The sequence below is a fragment of the Oncorhynchus clarkii genome, chromosome 4 (genome assembly GCF_045791955.1).
Source record: "Oncorhynchus clarkii lewisi isolate Uvic-CL-2024 chromosome 4, UVic_Ocla_1.0, whole genome shotgun sequence".
NCBI lineage: Eukaryota > Metazoa > Chordata > Actinopteri > Salmoniformes > Salmonidae > Oncorhynchus > Oncorhynchus clarkii.
Window position 1 is genome coordinate 86,744,634 of NC_092150.1, and position 21,177 is coordinate 86,765,810.

General features: G+C 42.7%; 1 protein-coding gene across 2 annotated transcripts in view; it reads left to right on the forward strand.

The window, feature by feature from the left end:
* Positions 1 to 5,272: 5,272 nt before the first annotated feature.
* The window catches only part of LOC139407404 (regulator of G-protein signaling 6-like), a 131,781-nt gene continuing 115,876 nt past the window's right edge, over positions 5,273 to 21,177 (forward strand). For both annotated transcript variants that reach the window (XM_071151163.1, XM_071151162.1), the window contains exon 1: positions 5,273 to 5,356. In XM_071151163.1, the coding sequence (XP_071007264.1) occupies positions 5,273 to 5,356 (84 nt within the window). The remainder of the gene's footprint in view (positions 5,357 to 21,177) is intronic.

A 21,177-nucleotide genomic window follows, 5' to 3' on the forward strand; every position in this document is an offset into this window, starting at 1 on the left:
ATAGAATGGAGTTAGAAAGATGAATTCCTACTTTGAAAGGACAGGAAGTATTGTCTGTGCACTTATCCAGGCATTCCATATTTAACCCCACCCACATGTGATCATTGAAATATCAAGTTGTGTTTTGTTTTTATAGGCAAAAACAAAACAAAACAAAAGCAATTTTTTTTGTATTTTTCGAATTATATTCAACAACGAATAAACATGCCATTTTCAAGTACCCAGTTGCTTTGTTTTAATTCGGAAAACAAACAATCAAAACATACGCAGACTGTAATTTTACCTCGGGAATCTTGATTTATTGTTGTCCATGATGTAGGCTAATTATCTTGACCGCAATAACAACACAGACACCAAAATGTTCTGTCAATCCGCGAAGATCAGCATTAATTCCAGCATTGTTAAATCGCGTTCCATATCACACAAGCTCTTTATGACAGAATCCGCTGATGTTGCTGGCAATAACGTCCCCGAGTAACTAAACGGCTAAACATCAAACCAGCGTTGTGTAATTATTGAAGAACCCCTGTTCATGTCAGTATCGATGTCTGTTTATTAATCACGGTAAAGTTACTTTCTGTTAGAAGGATTTTGCAATCACATTCATAATGTCTGCCCGTGAAAACCGTTTTCACACTGTCACATAGGGAGATACGAAATGTTATGTGGTCACAGTACACAGAAAAATGCAATAATATCCAGGAATTTAACAGGATCAGGGTCAACGTGTAATTCAATTGTTAAATTCCTTAAGAGTATGATATAACAACAAACACCAGTATCACAAATGTAAAGAAAGAAAGGTGGTGTTTTATGTCACAGATTCCAAGCACGAGAAAGGGTTTAAAGAGGTTTTAATTCAACTCACAAATCATATTGAATGTATCTATGTTCCCCTTAATATCTTAATGTATTCACATGAAAATATAAATAAAATTATAATTATAATTATTATTAAGGACTTCGTAACAGCTCCAAACAGTTGTCCACGACAAGAAATGTGCACCTAGTTCATAGAAAGACCCAAATGTTGCACTGGAACCCTAGTTTGTAGAAAGACCCAAATGGTACACCGGAACCCTAGTTAATAGAAAGACCCAAATGTTGCACCGGAACCCTAATTTGTAGAAAGACCTAAATGGTGCAATGGAACCCTAGTTTGTAGAAAGACCCAAATGTTGCACCGGAACCCTAGTTTGTAGAAAGACCCAAATGTTGCACCGGAACCCTAGTTTGTAGAAAGACCCAAATGTTGCACCGGAACCCTAGTTTGTAGAAAGACCTAAATGGTGCCCCAGAACCCTAGTTTGTAGAAAGACCCAAATGGTGCACTGGAACCTTAGTTTATAGAAAGACCCAAATGGTGCACCGGAACCCTAGTTCATAGAAAGACCCAAATGTTGCACCGGAACCCTAGTTCATAGAAAGACCCAAATGGTGCACCGGAACCCTAGTTTGTAGAAAGACGCAAAATTGTGTTTATCTGCATGATTCATGGCCAGTGGTGATTTTAGCATGTAAATCTTGGTGGGGCAAACCCCCCCATAATTTTCTTTTGATGCATGCCAGCAAAGCCACTACACAACACAACACTCAAAAATACATCAATTGCACTATAACGGTGCCAAACGGAGCCCACAAAACTGATATGGCCTAGATAAAGCTGTCCCAACAGCAGAGTCCCAGCAGCAGTCCCAACATCTTACCACTGCTACACCTGGCTATCAGTGGAGCCTTGTCTGGCAGTGAAACAGTTCATTCAGCCTCATTTTACTGCCTTTAAAAAAAAACATAGCTGATATGGTTGACTTGCACATGTGGTTTCAACTGACAATTGAGATGCAGAAGCTATGGCATAAGGGGACAACGAGCAGATGAAAGGTAATCCGCAATTTCGATTAAGACATGAATTAATGAGCGAGCTAGGACGGATGTCGTTTTTGAAAGGTACAGCAACAGAATTCAGAACATAGGCCATACTTACAGTATTCTCCCTGTACACCAAGTCAGAACTGTAGGATAAATAAAGGGGGCATATAAGCAGACAACGAAAGCCCTTACAATATTAGATATTTCTCTAAAACAGGCTATAGGCTACATGTGCACCACCAATTCAGAGCAGTAGGCTAAAATATGAGGTTAAAAGGGACCAAATTATTAGGGTGAGGCACATCAACTACTAGCAGCTTACTACACATCATACACTTAGTATTACTTGCTTAGCACCAGTACACAGTACCAGTCAAAGGTTTGGACACACCTACTCATTCAAGGGTTTTTCTTTATTTTTTACTATTTTCTACATTGTAGAATTATAGTGAATCAAATCAAATCAAATATTATTTGTTACCGAATACAACAGGTATTACAGTGAAATTACAGTGAAATCACCTTACAGTGAAATGCTTACTTACAGGCTCTAACCAATAGCGCAAAAAAAAGGTATTAAGTGAACAATAGGTAGGTAAAGAAATAAAAACAACAGTAAAAAAGACAGGCTATATACAGTAACGAGGCTATAAAAGTAGCGAGGATACATACAGACACCGGTTAGTCAGGCTGATTGAGGTAGTATGTACATGAATGTATAGTTAAAGTGACCATGCATATATGATAAACAGAGAGCTGCAGCAGTGTAAAAAGAGGGGTTGGGGGGGCACACAATGCAAATAGTCTGGGTAGCCATTTGATTACCTGTTCAGGAGTCTTATGGCTTGAAATAACACATCTGGAATCATATAGTAATCATATAGTAAACAAAACAGTAAACAAAACAGTGTTAATCAAATCTAAAAACATTTTAGATTATTGAAAGTAGCCACGCTTTGCCTTGATAACATCTTTGCACACTCTTGGCATTCTCCCAACCAGCTTCACCTGGAATGCTTTTCCAACAGTCTTGAAGGAGTTCCCACATATGCTGAGCACTTGTTGGCTGCTTTTCCTTCACTCTGCGGTCCAACTCATCCCAAACAATCTAAACTGGGTTGAGGTTGGGTGATTGTGGATGGCAGGTCATGTGATGCAGCACTCCATCACTCTCCTTCTTGGTCAAATAGTCCTTACATCACCTGGAGGTGTGTTGGGTCATTGTCCTGTTGAAAAACAAATGATAGCCCTACTAAATATAAACCAGATGGGAATGGCGTATCACTGCACAATGCTGTGGTAGCCATGCTGGTTATGTATCTAAATAAATCACAGACCGTGTTACCAGCAAAGCACCCCACCACGGTGGGAACCTCACATCCAGAGATCATCCGTTGACCTACTCTGCATCTCACAACGACATGGTGGTTGGAACCAAAAATCTCCCATTTGGACTCATCAGACCAAAGGACAGATTTCCACCGGTCTAATGTCCATTGCTCGTGTTTCTTGACCCAAGCAAGTCTTCTTCTTCTTATTGGTGTCCTTTAGAAGTGGTTTCTTTCCAGCAATTCGACCATGAAGTCCTGATTCGCGCTGTCTCCTCTGAACAGTTGAGATGTGTCTGTTACTTGAACTCTGTGAAGCATTTATTTGGACTGCATTTTCTGAGGCTGGTAACTCTAATGAACTTATCCTCTGCAGCATCCTCTGCAGCAGAGGTATCTCTGGGTCTTCCTTTCCTGTGGCAGTCCTCATGAGAGTCAGCGTCATCATAGTTGTTCATGTCATAATATGGGCTAGGTATTTTAACAAATAGGGCTATCTTCTGTATACGACCTCTACCTTGTGACAACACAACTGATTAGCTTAAACTCCTTAAGAAGGAAAATAAATTCCACAAATTAATTTTTAACAAAGCACACCTGTTAATTTAAATGCATTCCAGGTGACTTCACAATGCCACAGATGTCTCTTTGTTTTGAGGGAGAGTGCAATTGACATGCTGACTGCAGAATTATCCACCAAAGCTGTTGCCAGAGAATTTAATGTTAATTTCTCTACCATAAGCCGCCTCCAACATCGTTTTAGAGAATTTGGCAGTACTTCCAAATGGCCTCCAAACCGCAGACCACGTGTATGGCGTTGCGTGGGCGAGCGGTTTGCTGATGTCAACGTTGTGAACATTGTGTCCGATGGTGGGATTATGGTATAGGCAAGCATAAGCTAGGGACAATGAACACAATTGCATTTTATTGATGGCAATTTGAATGCACAGAGACATCGTGACGTGATCCTGAGGCCCATTGTCATGTCATTAATCCGCCACCATCACCTCTTGTTTCAGCATGATAATGCACAACCCCATGTAACAAGGATCTGTACACAATTTCTGGACGCTGTAAATGTCCCAGTTCTTCCATGGCCTGCATACTCACCAGACATGTCACCCATTGAGCATGTGTGGGATGCTCTGGATCGACGTGTACGACAGCATGTTCCAGTTCCCACCAATATCCAGCAACTTCGCACAGCCATTGAAGAAGGGTGAGACAACATTCCACAGGCCACAATCAACAGCCTGATCAACTCTACGAGAAGAAGATGTGTCACTGCATGAGGCATATGGTCACACCAGATACTGACTGGTTTTCTGATACGCGCATCTACTTTTTTTGTGATCAACAGATGCAGATTTATATTCCCAGACGTGAAATCCGTAGATTAGGACATTTCATTTGTTTAGATGGATTGATTTCCTTATAGGAACTGTAACACAGTAAAATCTTTGAAAGTGTTAGATGCTGCACTTTTATTTTTGTTCAGTATATTTAATCCATTTTGAATTTAGGATGTAGCACAACCAAATGTGGACTAAGTCAAATGGGTATGAAGAGAGAGAGAGGGGGGGGGAGAGAGAGAGAGAGAGAGAGGGGGGGAGAGAGGGAGAGAGAGGAGAGAGGGAAAGAGAGAGAGAAAGAGAGAAGGAGAGACAGAGAGAGTCAAAGAGAGAGAGAGTCAAAGAGAGAGAGAGACAGCGAGAGAGAGAGAGAGAGAGAGAGAGAGAGGGAGAGAGAGAGAGGGAGAGAGAGAGAGGGAGAGAGAGAGAGGGAGAGAGCGAGAGAGAGAGAGAGAGAGAGGGAGAGAGAGAGAGAGAGAGAGAAGAGACAGCTATGAGATGGATCTAATGTCTCCAATAACAGAGAAGAGAGAGAGAGAGAAAGAGAGAGAGAGAGAAGAGACAGCTATGAGATGGATCTAATGTCTTCTTTTCTCTTTCCCCAGCCTCCAGTGACAGAAGAAGAAAGAGTGCAAGAGAACAACGGAGAGGGACTGAAAGAGAGAGAGAGAGAGAGAGAGCAAAGGATAAAGAGAACAAGAGAAGACATTAGTCAGCTACAGTATGAACCAGTCCAGCCAGGACCCGAGTGGAGTGGGGACAGCAGACCCCGATGAGGAATCTCCCAACATGATCGTCTACAGAAAGGTAGGAGGACAACACTGGTCCTTATAACATGTTGTGTAAAGGTTGCGTGAAGGTCGGAGGACAACAATGGTCTTCATAACATTATGTTGTGGAAAGGTTGTGTGAAGGTAGGAGGACAACACTGGTCTTTATAACATTATGTTGTGGAAAGGTTGTGTGAAGGTAGGAGGACAACACTGGTCTTTATAACATTATGTTGTGGAAAGGTTGTGTGAAGGTAGGACAACACTGGTCTTTATAACATGATGTTGTGGAAAGGTTGTGTGAAGGTAGGAGGACAACACTGGTCTTTATAACATTATGTTGTGGAAAGGTTGTGTGAAGGTAGGAGGACAACACTGGTCTTTATAACATTATGTTGTGGAAAGGTTGTGTGAAGGTAGGAGGACAACACTGGTCTTTATAACATTATGTTGTGGAAAGGTTGTGTGAAAGATATACACTGGCGTCTCTTACATTGTGTTTGCAGTGGAACAGCACACGGCGACCACTGGCCTATCAAATCAACTAGCATGTTGTGGGAGGGTTTCATAAAGGTTGTGAAAGAAACATGCATTGTGTACAACAAGCTTATGACTAAGGTTGGATTACACTGGCTTTTTCCCATCCTAAATAAGTTCCTTGTTTCCTTGCTCTAACTCAAGAGTCATACATATTTGAGGTGCTGCTGTAACCCCAAAGTGTCAATATGATTAAAACAGAAACCTGTGTGTGTCTGTGTGTCTCTGTCTGTCTCTGTGTGTGTGTGTGCCTACTCGTGAACCAAATCTCACGCTTGCCAGAATTGAGCAACATAATTCTTGCGTGTGTGCTGGCCAGTTACTCCCTTTGTTTCTGCGTGGGAGACACATAATTAAAAAAACAACGAACGAGTAAGGAAGAAATAATAAAGAGGAGGAGGAAGACTATGAAAGAAAGTAGATCATGATTTAAAGAAGGGAGGAGGAAGAGGGGAAATTAAAGAATGGAAGGAAAGTGAAAGAAGGAAAGATGGGTAAATATGGAGAGAAAGAGGAGAGTAGGAAGAAAGGAAAGGCACTTAGTGCTCTATTAAATTACATCCACTTTAGCCGACAAGTCGGATGTGGAACTACGTTAGAGCTGTCAAACCCACAAGTAACTCCCAGAAATTCTACCACAGACGGAAGGGCCAACCCAGAAACGTCACAGGGGCTATGAAGCTATAAAGCATTCCGTTTAGAACGTTCTCTCACCACTATATATGGTCACGGGAGGAAGTCCAGTTGGAGGAAGTTGGAGAGGATGGAAGTAGGTGAAACTGGGCTGACATGCTGCGGAATTTGTCACCGTTGAAACATTTGATCTATCTCAATACATTTCTGTTCCCAAAAACTAGAATCTGTTAGTAACACAGTGTACTAGGTTTTATAGATTTGACACTTTGCTACAGTGCAAGGTACGTACACATGTACACACCTACACAAGTACACACTACACACGTACACACTACACACTACACACTACACACGTACACACTACACACTACACACTACACACTACACACTACACACTACACACTACACACGTACACACTACACACTACACACTACACACTACACACGTACACACTACACACTACACACGTACACACGTACACACGTACACACTACACACTACACACGTACACACTACACACTACACACTACACACTACACACGTACACACTACACACTACACACTACACACTACACACGTACACACTACACACTACACACGTACACACTACACACGTACACACGTACACACGTACACACTACACACTACACACGTACACACGTACACACGTACACACTACACACTACACACGTACACACTACACACTACACACGTACACACTACACACTACACACTACACACGTACACACTACACACGTACACACGTACACACGTACACACCTACACACCTACACACCTACACACGTACACACTACACACGTACACACTACACACTACACACTACACACTACACACGTACACACGTACACACCTACCCACGTACACACCTACACACTACACACTACACACTACACACGTACACACTACACACTACACACGTACACACCTACACACCTACACACCTACACACGTACACACCTACCCACGTACACACCTACCCACGTACACACCTACACACCTACACACTACACACGTACACACATACACACGTACACATGTACACACTACACACTACACATGTATACACTACACACTACACACTACACACATACACACGTACACACGTACACACATACACACATACACACCTACACACCTACACACGTACACACCTACCCAAGTACACACCTACCCACGTACACACCTACACACCTACACACTACACACGTACACACATACACACGTACACATGTACACACTACACACTACACATGTATACACTACACACTACACACTACACACGTACACACGTACACACATACACACATACACACATACACACGTACACACCTACACACGTACACACCTACACATGTACACACATACACACATACACACTACACACTACACACTACACACGTACACACTACACACTACACACTACACACTACACACTACACACGTACACACTACACACTACACACTACACACTACACACGTACACACTACACACTACACACGTACACACGTACACACGTACACACTACACACTACACACGTACACACTACACACTACACACTACACACTACACACTACACACTACACACGTACACACTACACACTACACACTACACACTACACACGTACACACTACACACTACACACGTACACACGTACACACTACACACTACACACGTACACACGTACACACGTACACACTACACACTACACACGTACACACTACACACTACACACTACACACGTACACACTACACACTACACACGTACACACTACACACTACACACTACACACGTACACACTACACACGTACACACGTACACACGTACACACTACACACTACACACGTACACACGTACACACTACACACTACACACGTACACACTACACACTACACACGTACACACTACACACTACACACGTACACACTACACACTACACACTACACACGTACACACGTACACACGTACACACCTACACACCTACACACGTACACACTACACACGTACACACTACACACTACACACTACACACTACACACGTACACACGTACACACCTACCCACGTACACACCTACACACTACACACTACACACTACACACGTACACACTACACACTACACACGTACACACCTACACACCTACACACCTACACACGTACACACCTACCCACGTACACACCTACCCACGTACACACCTACACACCTACACACTACACACGTACACACATACACACATACACATGTACACACTACACACTACACATGTATACACTACACACTACACACTACACACATACACACGTACACACGTACACACATACACACATACACACCTACACACCTACACACGTACACACCTACCCACGTACACACCTACCCACGTACACACCTACACACCTACACACTACACACGTACACACATACACACGTACACATGTACACACTACACACTACACATGTATACACTACACACTACACACTACACACGTACACACGTACACACATACACACATACACACATACACACGTACACACCTACACACGTACACACCTACACATGTACACACATACACACATACACACCTACACACGTACACACCTACACATGTACACACCTACACACGTACACACTACACACTACACACTACACACTACACACGTACACACATACACACATACACACGTACACACCTACACACGTACACACCTACACATGTACACACCTACACACATACACACATACACACCTACACACGTACACACCTACACATGTACACACCTACACACGTACACACTACACACTACACACTACACACGTACACACATACACACATACACACGTACACACCTACACACGTACACACCTACACATGTACACACCTACACACATACACACATACACACCTACACACGTACACACCTACACATGTACACACCTACACACGTACACACTACACACTACACACTACACACTACACACGTACACACCTACACACTACACACGTACACACATACACACGTACACATGTACACACTACACACTACACATGTACACACTACACACGTACACACCTACACATGTACACACCTACACACGTACACACTACACACTACACACTACACACTACACACGTACACACCTACACACCTACACACGTACACACCTACACACCTACACACGTACACACATACACACGTACACATGTACACACTACACACTACACATGTACACACTACACACGTACACACGTACACACTACACACTACACACGTACACACTACACACTACACACCTACACACGTACACACGTACACACGTACACACCTACACACCTACACACGTACACACGTACACACGTACACACCTACACACGTTCACACCTACACACCTACACACGTACACACGTACACACCTACACACCTACACACGCACACACCTACACACGTACACACGTACACACCTACACACGTACACACCTACACACCTACACACGTACACACCTACACCACACGTACACACCTACACCACACGTACACACCTACACCACACGTACACACCTACACCACACGTACACACCTACACCACACGTACACACCTACACCACACGTACACACCTACACCACACGTACACACCTACACCACACGTACACACCTACACCACACGTACACACCTACACCACACGTACACACCTACACCACACGTACACACCTACACCACACGTACACACCTACACCACACGTACACACCTACACCACACGTACACACCTACACCACACGTACACACCTACACCACACCTACACACCTACACCACACGTACACACGTACACCACACGTACACACCTACACCACACGTACACACCTACACCACACGTACACACCTACACCACACCTACACACCTACACCACACGTACACACCTACACCACACGTACACACCTACACCACACGTACACACCTACACCACACGTACACACCTACACCACACCTACACACCTACACCACACGTACACACCTACACACCTACACCACATGTACACACCTACACCACACGTACACACCTACACCACACGTACACACCTACACCACACGTACACACCTACACCACACCTACACACCTACACCACACGTACACACCTACACACCTACACCACACGTACACACCTACACCACACGTACACACCTACACCACACGTACACACCTACACCACACGTACACACCTACACCACACGTACACACCTACACCACACCTACACACCTACACCACACGTACACACCTACACACCTACACCACACGTACACACCTACACCACACGTACACACCTACACCACACGTACACACCTACACCACACCTACACACCTACACCACACGTACACACCTACACACCTACACCACACGTACACACCTACACACCTACACCACACGTACACACCTACACACCTACACACGTACACACCTACACCACACGTACACACCTACACCACACGTACACCACACTACACACCTACACACCTACACCACACCTACACCACACCTACACACGTACACACCTACACCACACGTACACACGTACACACCTACACCACACGTACACACCTACACCACACCTACACCACACCTACACACCTACACCACACGTACACACCTACACCACACCTACACCACACCTACACACCTACACCACACTACACACTACACACCTACACCACACCTACACACCTACACACCTACACCACACGTACACACCTACACCACACCTACACCACACCTACACACCTACACCACACTACACACTACACACCTACACCACACCTACACACCTACACACCTACACCACACGTACACACCTACACCACACCTACACCACACCTACACACCTACACCACACTACACACTACACACCTACACCACACCTACACACCTACACACCTACACCACACGTACACACCTACACCACACCTACACCACACCTACACACCTACACCACACTACACACTACACACCTACACCACACCTACACACCTACACACCTACACCACACTACACACTACACACCTACACCACACCTACACACCTACACACCTACACACCTACACCACACCTACACCACACCTACACCACACCTACACCACACCTACACCACACCTACACCACACCTACACACCTACACACCTACACCACACTACACACTACACACCTACACCACACCTACACACCTACACACCTACACACCTACACCACACCTACACCACACCTACACCACACCTACACCACACCTACACCACACCTACACACCTACACCACACTACACACTACACCTACACCACACCTACACACCTACACCACACCTACACCACACCTACACACCTACACCTACCTACACACCTACACCACACCTACACACCTACACCTACCTACACACCTACACCACACCTACACACCTACACCACACAGAGGAGGCGTTCCCAAACGGAAATACGCAAATACACACTGCAACGCACCAATAGGATCTCGCTAGGTGCTGAGCTTTGCCCACGTCCTTGCTTGTTCTGCCCACAATGCTTTGTTTGCTCCCAATGTAAACGACACAGATTAACTACACTATATATACATAAGTATGTGGACACCACTTCAAATTAGTGGATTCGACTATTTCTGCCACACCCGTTGCTGACAGGTGTATAAAATAGAGCACACAGCCATGCAAAGTCACAGAAGAGCTCAGTAACTTTCAACGTGGCACCTTCATAGGATGCCACCTTTCCAACAAGTCAGTTTGTCAAATATCTGCCCTGCTGGAACCGCCCCCGGGTCAACTTTCAGTGCTGTTATTGTGAAGTGGAAATGTCTAGGAGCAACAACGGCTCAGCCACGAAGTGGTAGGCCACACAAGCTCACAGAATGGTACCACCGCTTCTTGATTACCTTCCCTATAACTGTCACTACATTTGGTTCTTTCCCTAGGCGTTATTGACTCTGTTTATGTGTTTTCTGTTTATGCGACAGCAGCACACCACCCTGCATCCCACTGCTGGCTTGCTTCTGAAGCTAAGCAGGGTTGGTCCTGGTCAGTTCCTGGATGGGAGACCAGATTCTGCTGGAAGTGGTGTTGAAGGGCCAGTAGGAGGCACTCTATCCTCTGGTCCGAAAAATATTGCCCGTTCTTCAGATGGGACATTAAACGGTGGTCCTGACTCTCTGTGGTCACTAATGATCTTATGGCACTTATCATAAGAGTAGGGGTGTTAACCCCGGTGTCCTGGAAAAATTCCCAATTTGGCCCTCATACCATCATGGCCAACTAATCATCCCCAGCTTCCATTTGGCTCATTCACCCTCCCTCCTCACCACTTTCTTTCCGACTCCCAGCGTCTACGTTACAATTTGTGTAATTTCTTTCCTTCTTAATGCGTTTGAGCCAATCAGCTGTGTTGTAACAAGGTAGGGGTGGTATACAGAAGATATACCTATTTGGTAAAAGACCAAGTCCATATTATGGCAAGAACAGCTCAAATAAGCAAAGAGAAACGATAGTCCATCATTACTTTAAGACATGAAGGTCAGTCAATGCAGAACATTTCAAGAACGCTATGATGAAACTGTCTCTCATGAGGACAGCCATAAGAAAGGAAGACCCAGAGTTGCCTTTGCTGCAGAGGATAAGTTCGTTAGAGTTAACTGCACCTCAGATTGCTGCCAAAGAAATGCTTCACAGAGTTCTAGTAACAGACACATCTCAACATCAACTGTTCAGAGGAGACTGGGTGAATGAATCAGGCCTTCATGGTCGAATTGCTGCGAAGAAACCACTACTAATGGACACCAATAATAAGAAGAGACTTGCTTGGGCCAAGAAACATGAGCAATGGACATTAGACCGGTGGAAATCTGTCCTTTAGTCTGATGAGTCCAAATTTGAGATTTTTGGTTCCAACTGCTGTGTCTTTGTGAGACGCAGAGTAGGAGAACGGATGATCTCCGCATGTGTGGTTCCCACCGTGAAGCATGGAGGAGGAAGTGTGATGGAGTGGGGGTGCTTTGCTGCTGACACTGTTGGTGATTTATTTAGAATTTAAGGCACACTTAACCAGCATGGCTACCACAGCATTCTGCAGCTATATGCAATTGAGATGGTTTGGGATGAGTTGGACCGCAGAGTGAAGGAAAAGCAGCCAACAAGTGCTCAGCATATCTGGGAACTCCTTTAAGACTGTTGGAAAAGCATTCCAAGTGAAGCTGGTTGAGAGAATGCCAAGAGTGTGCAAAGCTGTCATCAAGACAAAGGGTGGCTATTTGAAGAATCTCAAATATAAAATATTTTGATTTGATTAACTTTCTTTTGGTTACTACCTGATTCCACATGTGTTATATCATAGTTTTGTTGTCATCACTATTATTCTAGAATGTAGAAAAGAGTAAAAAAAAAAAAAAAAAAAACAATGAGTAGGTGTGTCCAAACTTTTGACTGGTACTGTACGTTACATTTGTTATGGTTACAAAACACCAGAACAACTCTAGAAACACACACACACACACACACACACACACACACACACACACACACACACACACACACACACACACACACACACACACACACACACACGTACGGACACACACTTCACGCATGCATGTTCTCTCATACAGCTCTATAAAATCTCTCAGATGTGTTTTTTTTTGTAACAGATGTTTTATCTTTATGAGTAGGGTTTGTGTTAACAAAATAATCAGTTTTCATTCCTACCGTTTATGTTTAACGTTACAGATGTAGGATCTTAATTTGGGCCAGTTTTCTACAGCAGGGAACTAATCCATAGAGCAGGAAACTAAGCCTTACAGCACGGAACTAATCCTTACAGCAGGGAACTAATCCTTACAGCACGGAACTAATCCTTACAGCAGGGAACTAATCCTTACAGCAGGGAACTAATCCTTACAGCAGGGAACTAATCCTTACAGCGGGGAACTAATCCTTACAGCAGGGAACTAATCCTTACAGCGGGGAACTAATCCTTACAGCGGGGAACTAATCCTTACAGCAGGGAACTAATCCTTACAGCGGGGAACTAATCCTTACAGCGGGGAACTAATCCTTACAGCGGGGAACTAATCCTTACAGCGGGGAACTAATCCTTACAGCGGGGAACTAATCCTTACAGCGGGGAACTAATCCTTACAGCAGGGAACTAATCCTTACAGCGGGGAACTAATCCTTACAGCAGGGAACTAATCCTTACAACGGGGAACTAATCCTTACAGCGGGGAACTAATCCTTACAGCGGGGAACTAATCCTTACAGCGGGGAACTAATCCTTACAGCAGGGAACTAATCCTTACAGCAGGGAACTAATCCTTACAGCGGGGAACTAATCCTTACAGCGGGGAACTAATGCTTACAGCAGGGAACTAATCCTTACAGCAGGGAACTAATCCTTACAGCGGGGAACTAATGCTTACAGCGGGGAACTAATCCTTACAGCAGGGAACTAATCCTTACAGCGGGGAACTAATCCTTACAGCAGGGAACTAATCCTTACAGCGGGGAACTAATCCTTACAGCGGGGAACTAATGCTTACAGCAGGGAACTAATCCTTACAGCGGGGAACTAATGCTTACAGCAGGGAACTAATCCTTACAGGAGGGGTTGATACATTTACCATTAGGGCAATTCAAGTCTGAAGTCTAAAGATATTACAAACGTTAGAAGCCTTGTTAAACCTTGAGTACACTACAAGCTTGTATTTCCAGTGCAGGAAAATTCCTACAACAACAGGATGATCAAATTAAGATACAGCATCTGTGCTGCAGAGAGCTGTTAGCTGATCCTAGATCTGTGCCTAAGGGAACCTGTATCTCTTCCATCCAGTGGTGGAAAAAGTACCCAATTGTCATATTCGAGTAAAAGTGAAGATACCTTAATTAATAGAAAATGACTCAAGTAATAGTGAAAGTCACCCAGTAAAATACTACTTGAGTAAAAGTCTAAAAGTATATGGTTTTAAATATACTTAAGTATCAAAAGTAAATGTAATTGCTAAAATATGCTTCAGTATCAGAATTAAAAGTATAAATCCTTTAAAATTGCTTATATTAAACAAACCAGACGGCACAATTTTATTAATGGATAGCCAGGGGCACACCAACACTCAGACATCATTTACAAACGAAACCTCTGTGTTAAGTGAGTCCCCCAGATCAGAGGCAGTAGAGATGATGAGGGATGTTCTCCTGATAAGTGCATGAATTTAACAATTTTCCCATCCAGCTAATCATTCAAATGTAATGAGTAGTTTTGGGTGTCAGGGAAAATGTTTGCAGTAAAAAAGTGCAGTATTTTCTTTAGAAATGTAGTAGAGTAAAAGTGCAAGTTGTCCAAAATATAAATAGCAAAGTTATGTACAAATACCGCCCCCCCAAAAACAACTTAATTAGTATTCCATCCATAGAACACAGAACAGTTAGGAAGAGGAGGAGAGACGGATTCTCTTCTCTGCTAGCTACACACCCTGGGAGCCATTAGTCTGTTAGACGAATGGCATCAGCCTCTCTTTTCCTCTTTCTCTCTCCCTCGTTCCAACCCTGCTTTTCTCCCTGCTTTGGTCTAAAATTGATGAGAGACTGATGGGATCTGCCATATCTCTGCCGGTCTCTCTGCCTCTCTCTCTCTCTCTCTCTCTGTCTCTCTTTCTCTCTCTCTCTCGCTTTCTCTTTCCCTCTCTCTCTCTCTATCTCTCTCTCCATCCCTCTGTTCTCTTCTCCCTCTCTTTCTTATATTGGAGTTTTGAGAGAAGCTCATTGCCAGGAGACATAGGGGTTGGTTCTCCCTATTCCCTATATTGTACCCTACTCATATGGGCTCTGGTCAAATGTAGTGCACTATAAAGGGAATAGGGTGCCATTTGGGATGCAGACCTGGTGTCTCTTCTCCAGCCCAGCTGTCATTTTCAATTTACCTCAGTGAAGCCATTAGAGGGGCAGTTTACCTCAGTGAAGCTATCAGAGGGGCAGTTTACCTCAGTGAAGCTATTAGAGGGGCAGTTTTCTCCTTAACTTGCATGTTCAGGCTGAGAGCCAGACATTTTCTAGGAGCAGGAGGTGTTTTAAGATGTGTGTGTGTGTGTGTGTCGTGTTCTTCTATCCTCGTGGGGACCTAAAATACATTTTAATTCTAAATCCTATTTTCCCTAACCCTGTCAGATTTTTTAAAAACTTTACGGAGAAAGCAAAGCATGCAATAATCTGAGTACAGCCTTTAGACAACAAAGCAGCCAAAAAGATACCCGCAATATTGGGTAGTCAACATTACTCAGAAATAGCATTTTAAATATTAACTTACCTTTGATGATCTTCATCAGAATGCACTCCCAGGAATCCCAGTTCCACCATAAATGTTTGATTTGTTCGATAATGTCCATCAGTTATGTCCAAATATCTTATTTTGTTCGGGCGTTTGGTAAATATTTGGTAAACAAATCCAAAAGTTCCAAAAGTTCAAAAAGTTCCGTTACAGCCCGTAGAAACATGCCAACCTAAGTATGGAATCAATCTTTAGGATGTTTTTAACATAAAACTTCATTCATGTTCCAACCGGACAATTCCTTTGTCTGTACAAATGAAGTGGAACGTACCAATATAAAGATAGGAATGTTAAGAATGGTCCTTGGGGATCTAAAGAATAATCATGTCCATATGGTTTATTAAGCTACCTTTCATGTGAGCGCGCCAGACCGAGGCTGTGGCACTCTGCCAGACCACTCACTCAAAGAGCCCTTATGAGCCCCTCCTTTAGAGTAGAATCCCCAAAACAGGTTCTAAATACTGTTGACATCTAGTGGAAGCCTTGGGAAGTGAAACACAACTAATATCACCCTGTATCTTCAATGGGGGCTGAGTTGAAAAACTACAAACCTCAGATTTCCCACTTCCTGGTTGGATTTTTTTCTCAGGTTTTTGCCTGCCATATGAGTTCTGTTATACTCACAGACATCATTCAAACAGTTTTAGAAACTTCAGAGTGTTTTCTATCCAAATTCACTAATTATATGCATATTCTAGCTTTTACAGCTGAGTAGCAGGCAACTTAATTTGGGCACGTTTTTCCTCCAAGCTACCCAATACTGCCCCCTACCCCAAAGAAGTTAATATTCATACATGGACATAAACACCACAAAACACTAGAGATACAGTCTGTGTGTAGCGTTAGCAGAGGGATGGTTTACACTAATCCATATATCTGTTGAGGATGAGGGTTTACACTAATCCATATATATCTGTGTATGAGGATGAGGGTTTACACTAATCCATATATCTGTTGAGGATGAGGGTTTACACTAATCCATATATATCTGTTGAGGATGAGGGTTTACACTAATCCATATATCTGTTGAGGATGAGGGTTTACACTAATCCATATATATCTGTTGAGGATGAGGGTTTACACTAATCCATATATATCTGTTGAGGATGAGGGTTTACACTAATCCATATATATCTGTGTATGAGGATGAGGGTTTACACTAATCCATATATATCTGTTGAGGATGAGGGTTTACACTAATCCATATATCTGTTGAGGATGAGGGTTTACACTAATCCATATATATCTGTTGAGGATGAGGGTTTACACTAATCCATATATATCTGTTGAGGATGAGGGTTTACACTAATCCATATATATCTGTGTATGAGGATGAGGGTTTACACTAATCCATATATATCTGTTGAGGATGAGGGTTTACACTAATCCATATATATCTGTTGAGGATGAGGGTTTACACTAATCCATATATATCTGTTGAGGATGAGGGTTTACACTAATCCATATATATCTGTTGAGGATGAGGGTTTACACTAATCCATATATATCTGTTGAGGATGAGGGTTTACACTAATCCATATATATCTGTTGAGGATGAGGGTTTACACTAATCCATATATATCTGTTGAGGATGAGGGTTTACACTAATCCATATATATCTGTTGAGGATGAGGGTTTACACTAATCCATATATCTGTTGAGGATGAGGGTTTACACTAATCCATATATATCTGTTGAGGATGAGGGTTTACACTAATCCATATATATCTGTTGAGGATGAGGGTTTACACTAATCCATATATATCTGTGTATGAGGATGAGGGTTTACACTAATCCATATATATCTGTTGAGGATGAGGGTTTACACTAATCCATATATATCTGTTGAGGATGAGGGTTTACACTAATCCATATATATCTGTGTATGAGGATGAGGGTTTACACTAATCCATATATATCTGTTGAGGATGAGGGTTTACACTAATCCATATATATCTGTGTATGAGGATGAGGGTTTACACTAATCCATATATATCTGTTGAGGATGAGGGTTTACACTAATCCATATATATCTGTTGAGGATGAGGGTTTACACTAATCCATATATATCTGTGTATGAGGATGAGGGTTTACACTAATCCATATATATCTGTTGAGGATGAGGGTTTACACTAATCCATATATATCTGTGTATGAGGATGAGGGTTTACACTAATCCATATATATCTGTTGAGGATGAGGGTTTACACTAATCCATATATATCTGTGTATGAGGATGAGGGTTTACACTAATCCATATATATCTGTTGAGGATGAGGGTTTACACTAATCCATATATATCTGTTGAGGATGGGGGTTTACACTAATCCATATATATCTGTTGAGGATGAGGGTTTACACTAATCCATATATATCTGTTGAGGATGAGGGTTTACACTAATCCATATATATCTGTTGAGGATGAGGGTTTACACTAATCCATATATATCTGTTGAGGATGAGGGTTTACACTAATCCATATATATCTGTTGAGGATGAGGGTTTACACTAATCCATATATATCTGTTGAGGATGAGGGTTTACACTAATCCATATATATCTGTTGAGGATGAGGGTTTACACTAATCCATATATATCTGTTGAGGATGAGGGTTTACACTAATCCATATATATCTGTTGAGGATGAGGGTTTACACTAATCCATATATATCTGTGTATGAGGATGGTTACGACTAATCAATGTATCTCAATGTATCTGTTTAGACTAATCCATATGCTTAGTTGTGTATGATATCGGCAGGGGGGCGTGGCCGAGGGAGAGAGTCAAGGCCAATCTATAGAACACACTTCACCTGTGTACAGTGTCATGACTATCTCTCCTTGGTGAGGATCAAAAGTGCCAGATAAGCTTTATAAATGGCTGACAGGTAGCCAGACCCCCCCCCCCTCTTCCATAGGAGAGGAGAGCGGGGGAGGGGGGGGGGGCTGATTTCATGACTTAACAGCCGGTCTTAAATAGTTTGCAGAAACTCTTCCTTACCCTGCAGTATTGGAAGACTGAAACCTCTTTGTGTATAGAGAGAGAGAGTTTTTTTTCTGCCAAAACCTTTTTGTCCAGATAGTGAATATGGGAACAATATTACCAATATTAAGATAGGAATGTTAAGAATGGTCCTTGGGGATCTAAAAAATAATCCTGTCCATTTGGTTTATTATTTTGTGATGTCATTAAGCCAATTTGTGTATTGCTGATTCATCAATAAGGGTTAGGGTTCTTGCAGATATCAAGGAGTAGCCGACATTCAGAATGAGACTAATGAGGTAATGATGATTAATAATTGACTGTTATTGATGTGGTAATGATGATTAATAATTGACTGTTATTGATGAGGTAATGATGATTAATAATTGAGTTATCAGATGAATGATAGTCACGACAACAGACTTCATATTAACAGTTATCAGATGAATGATAGTCACGACAACAGACTTCATATTAACAGTTATCAGATGAACAATAGTCACGACAACAGCAGCGATGCAATCTGTGTGTAGCATCACCAGGGTCATTTTTTTGTTTGTTTAATCCATAGGGAGGGAATGGAAAGAGAGGCCTTGTTTGTACGTAAAATCTCTTTCGTTGTTGGTAACATTTTCAAGTCGGGACAGTTTGTGTTTGTTACACAGACGAGCAGGCTTCAACTATACTCTTTGATTCTGTTCCAGCCAATTTAGCTGAGAGATGAATGAGTGTTGTGTTTCTCTGGGACTAATGAGGATTTAGCTGAGAGATGAATGAGTGTTGTGTTTCTCTGGGACTAATGAGGATTTAGCTGAGAGATGAATGAGTGTTGTGTTTCTCTGGGACTAATGAGGATTTAGCTGAGAGATGAATGAGTGTTGTGTTTCTCTGGGACTAATGAGGATTTAGCTGAGAGATGAATGAGTGTTGTGTTTCTCTGGGACTAATGAGGATTTAGCTGAGAGATGAATGAGTGTTGTGTTTCTCTGGGACTAATGAGGATTTAGCTGAGAGATGAATGAGTGTTGTGTTTCTCTGGGACTAATGAGGATTTAGCTGAGAGATGAATGAGTGTTGTGTTTCTCTGGGACTAATGAGGATTTAGCTGAGAGATGAATGAGTGTTGTGTTTCTCTGGGACTAATGAGGATTTAGCTGAGAGATGAATGAGTGTTGTGTTTCTCTGGGACTAATGAGGATTTAGCTGAGAGATGAATGAGTGTTGTGTTTCTCTGGGACTAATGAGGATTTAGCTGAGAGATGAATGAGTGTTGTGTTTCTCTGGGACTAATGAGGATTTAGCTGAGAGATGAATGAGTGT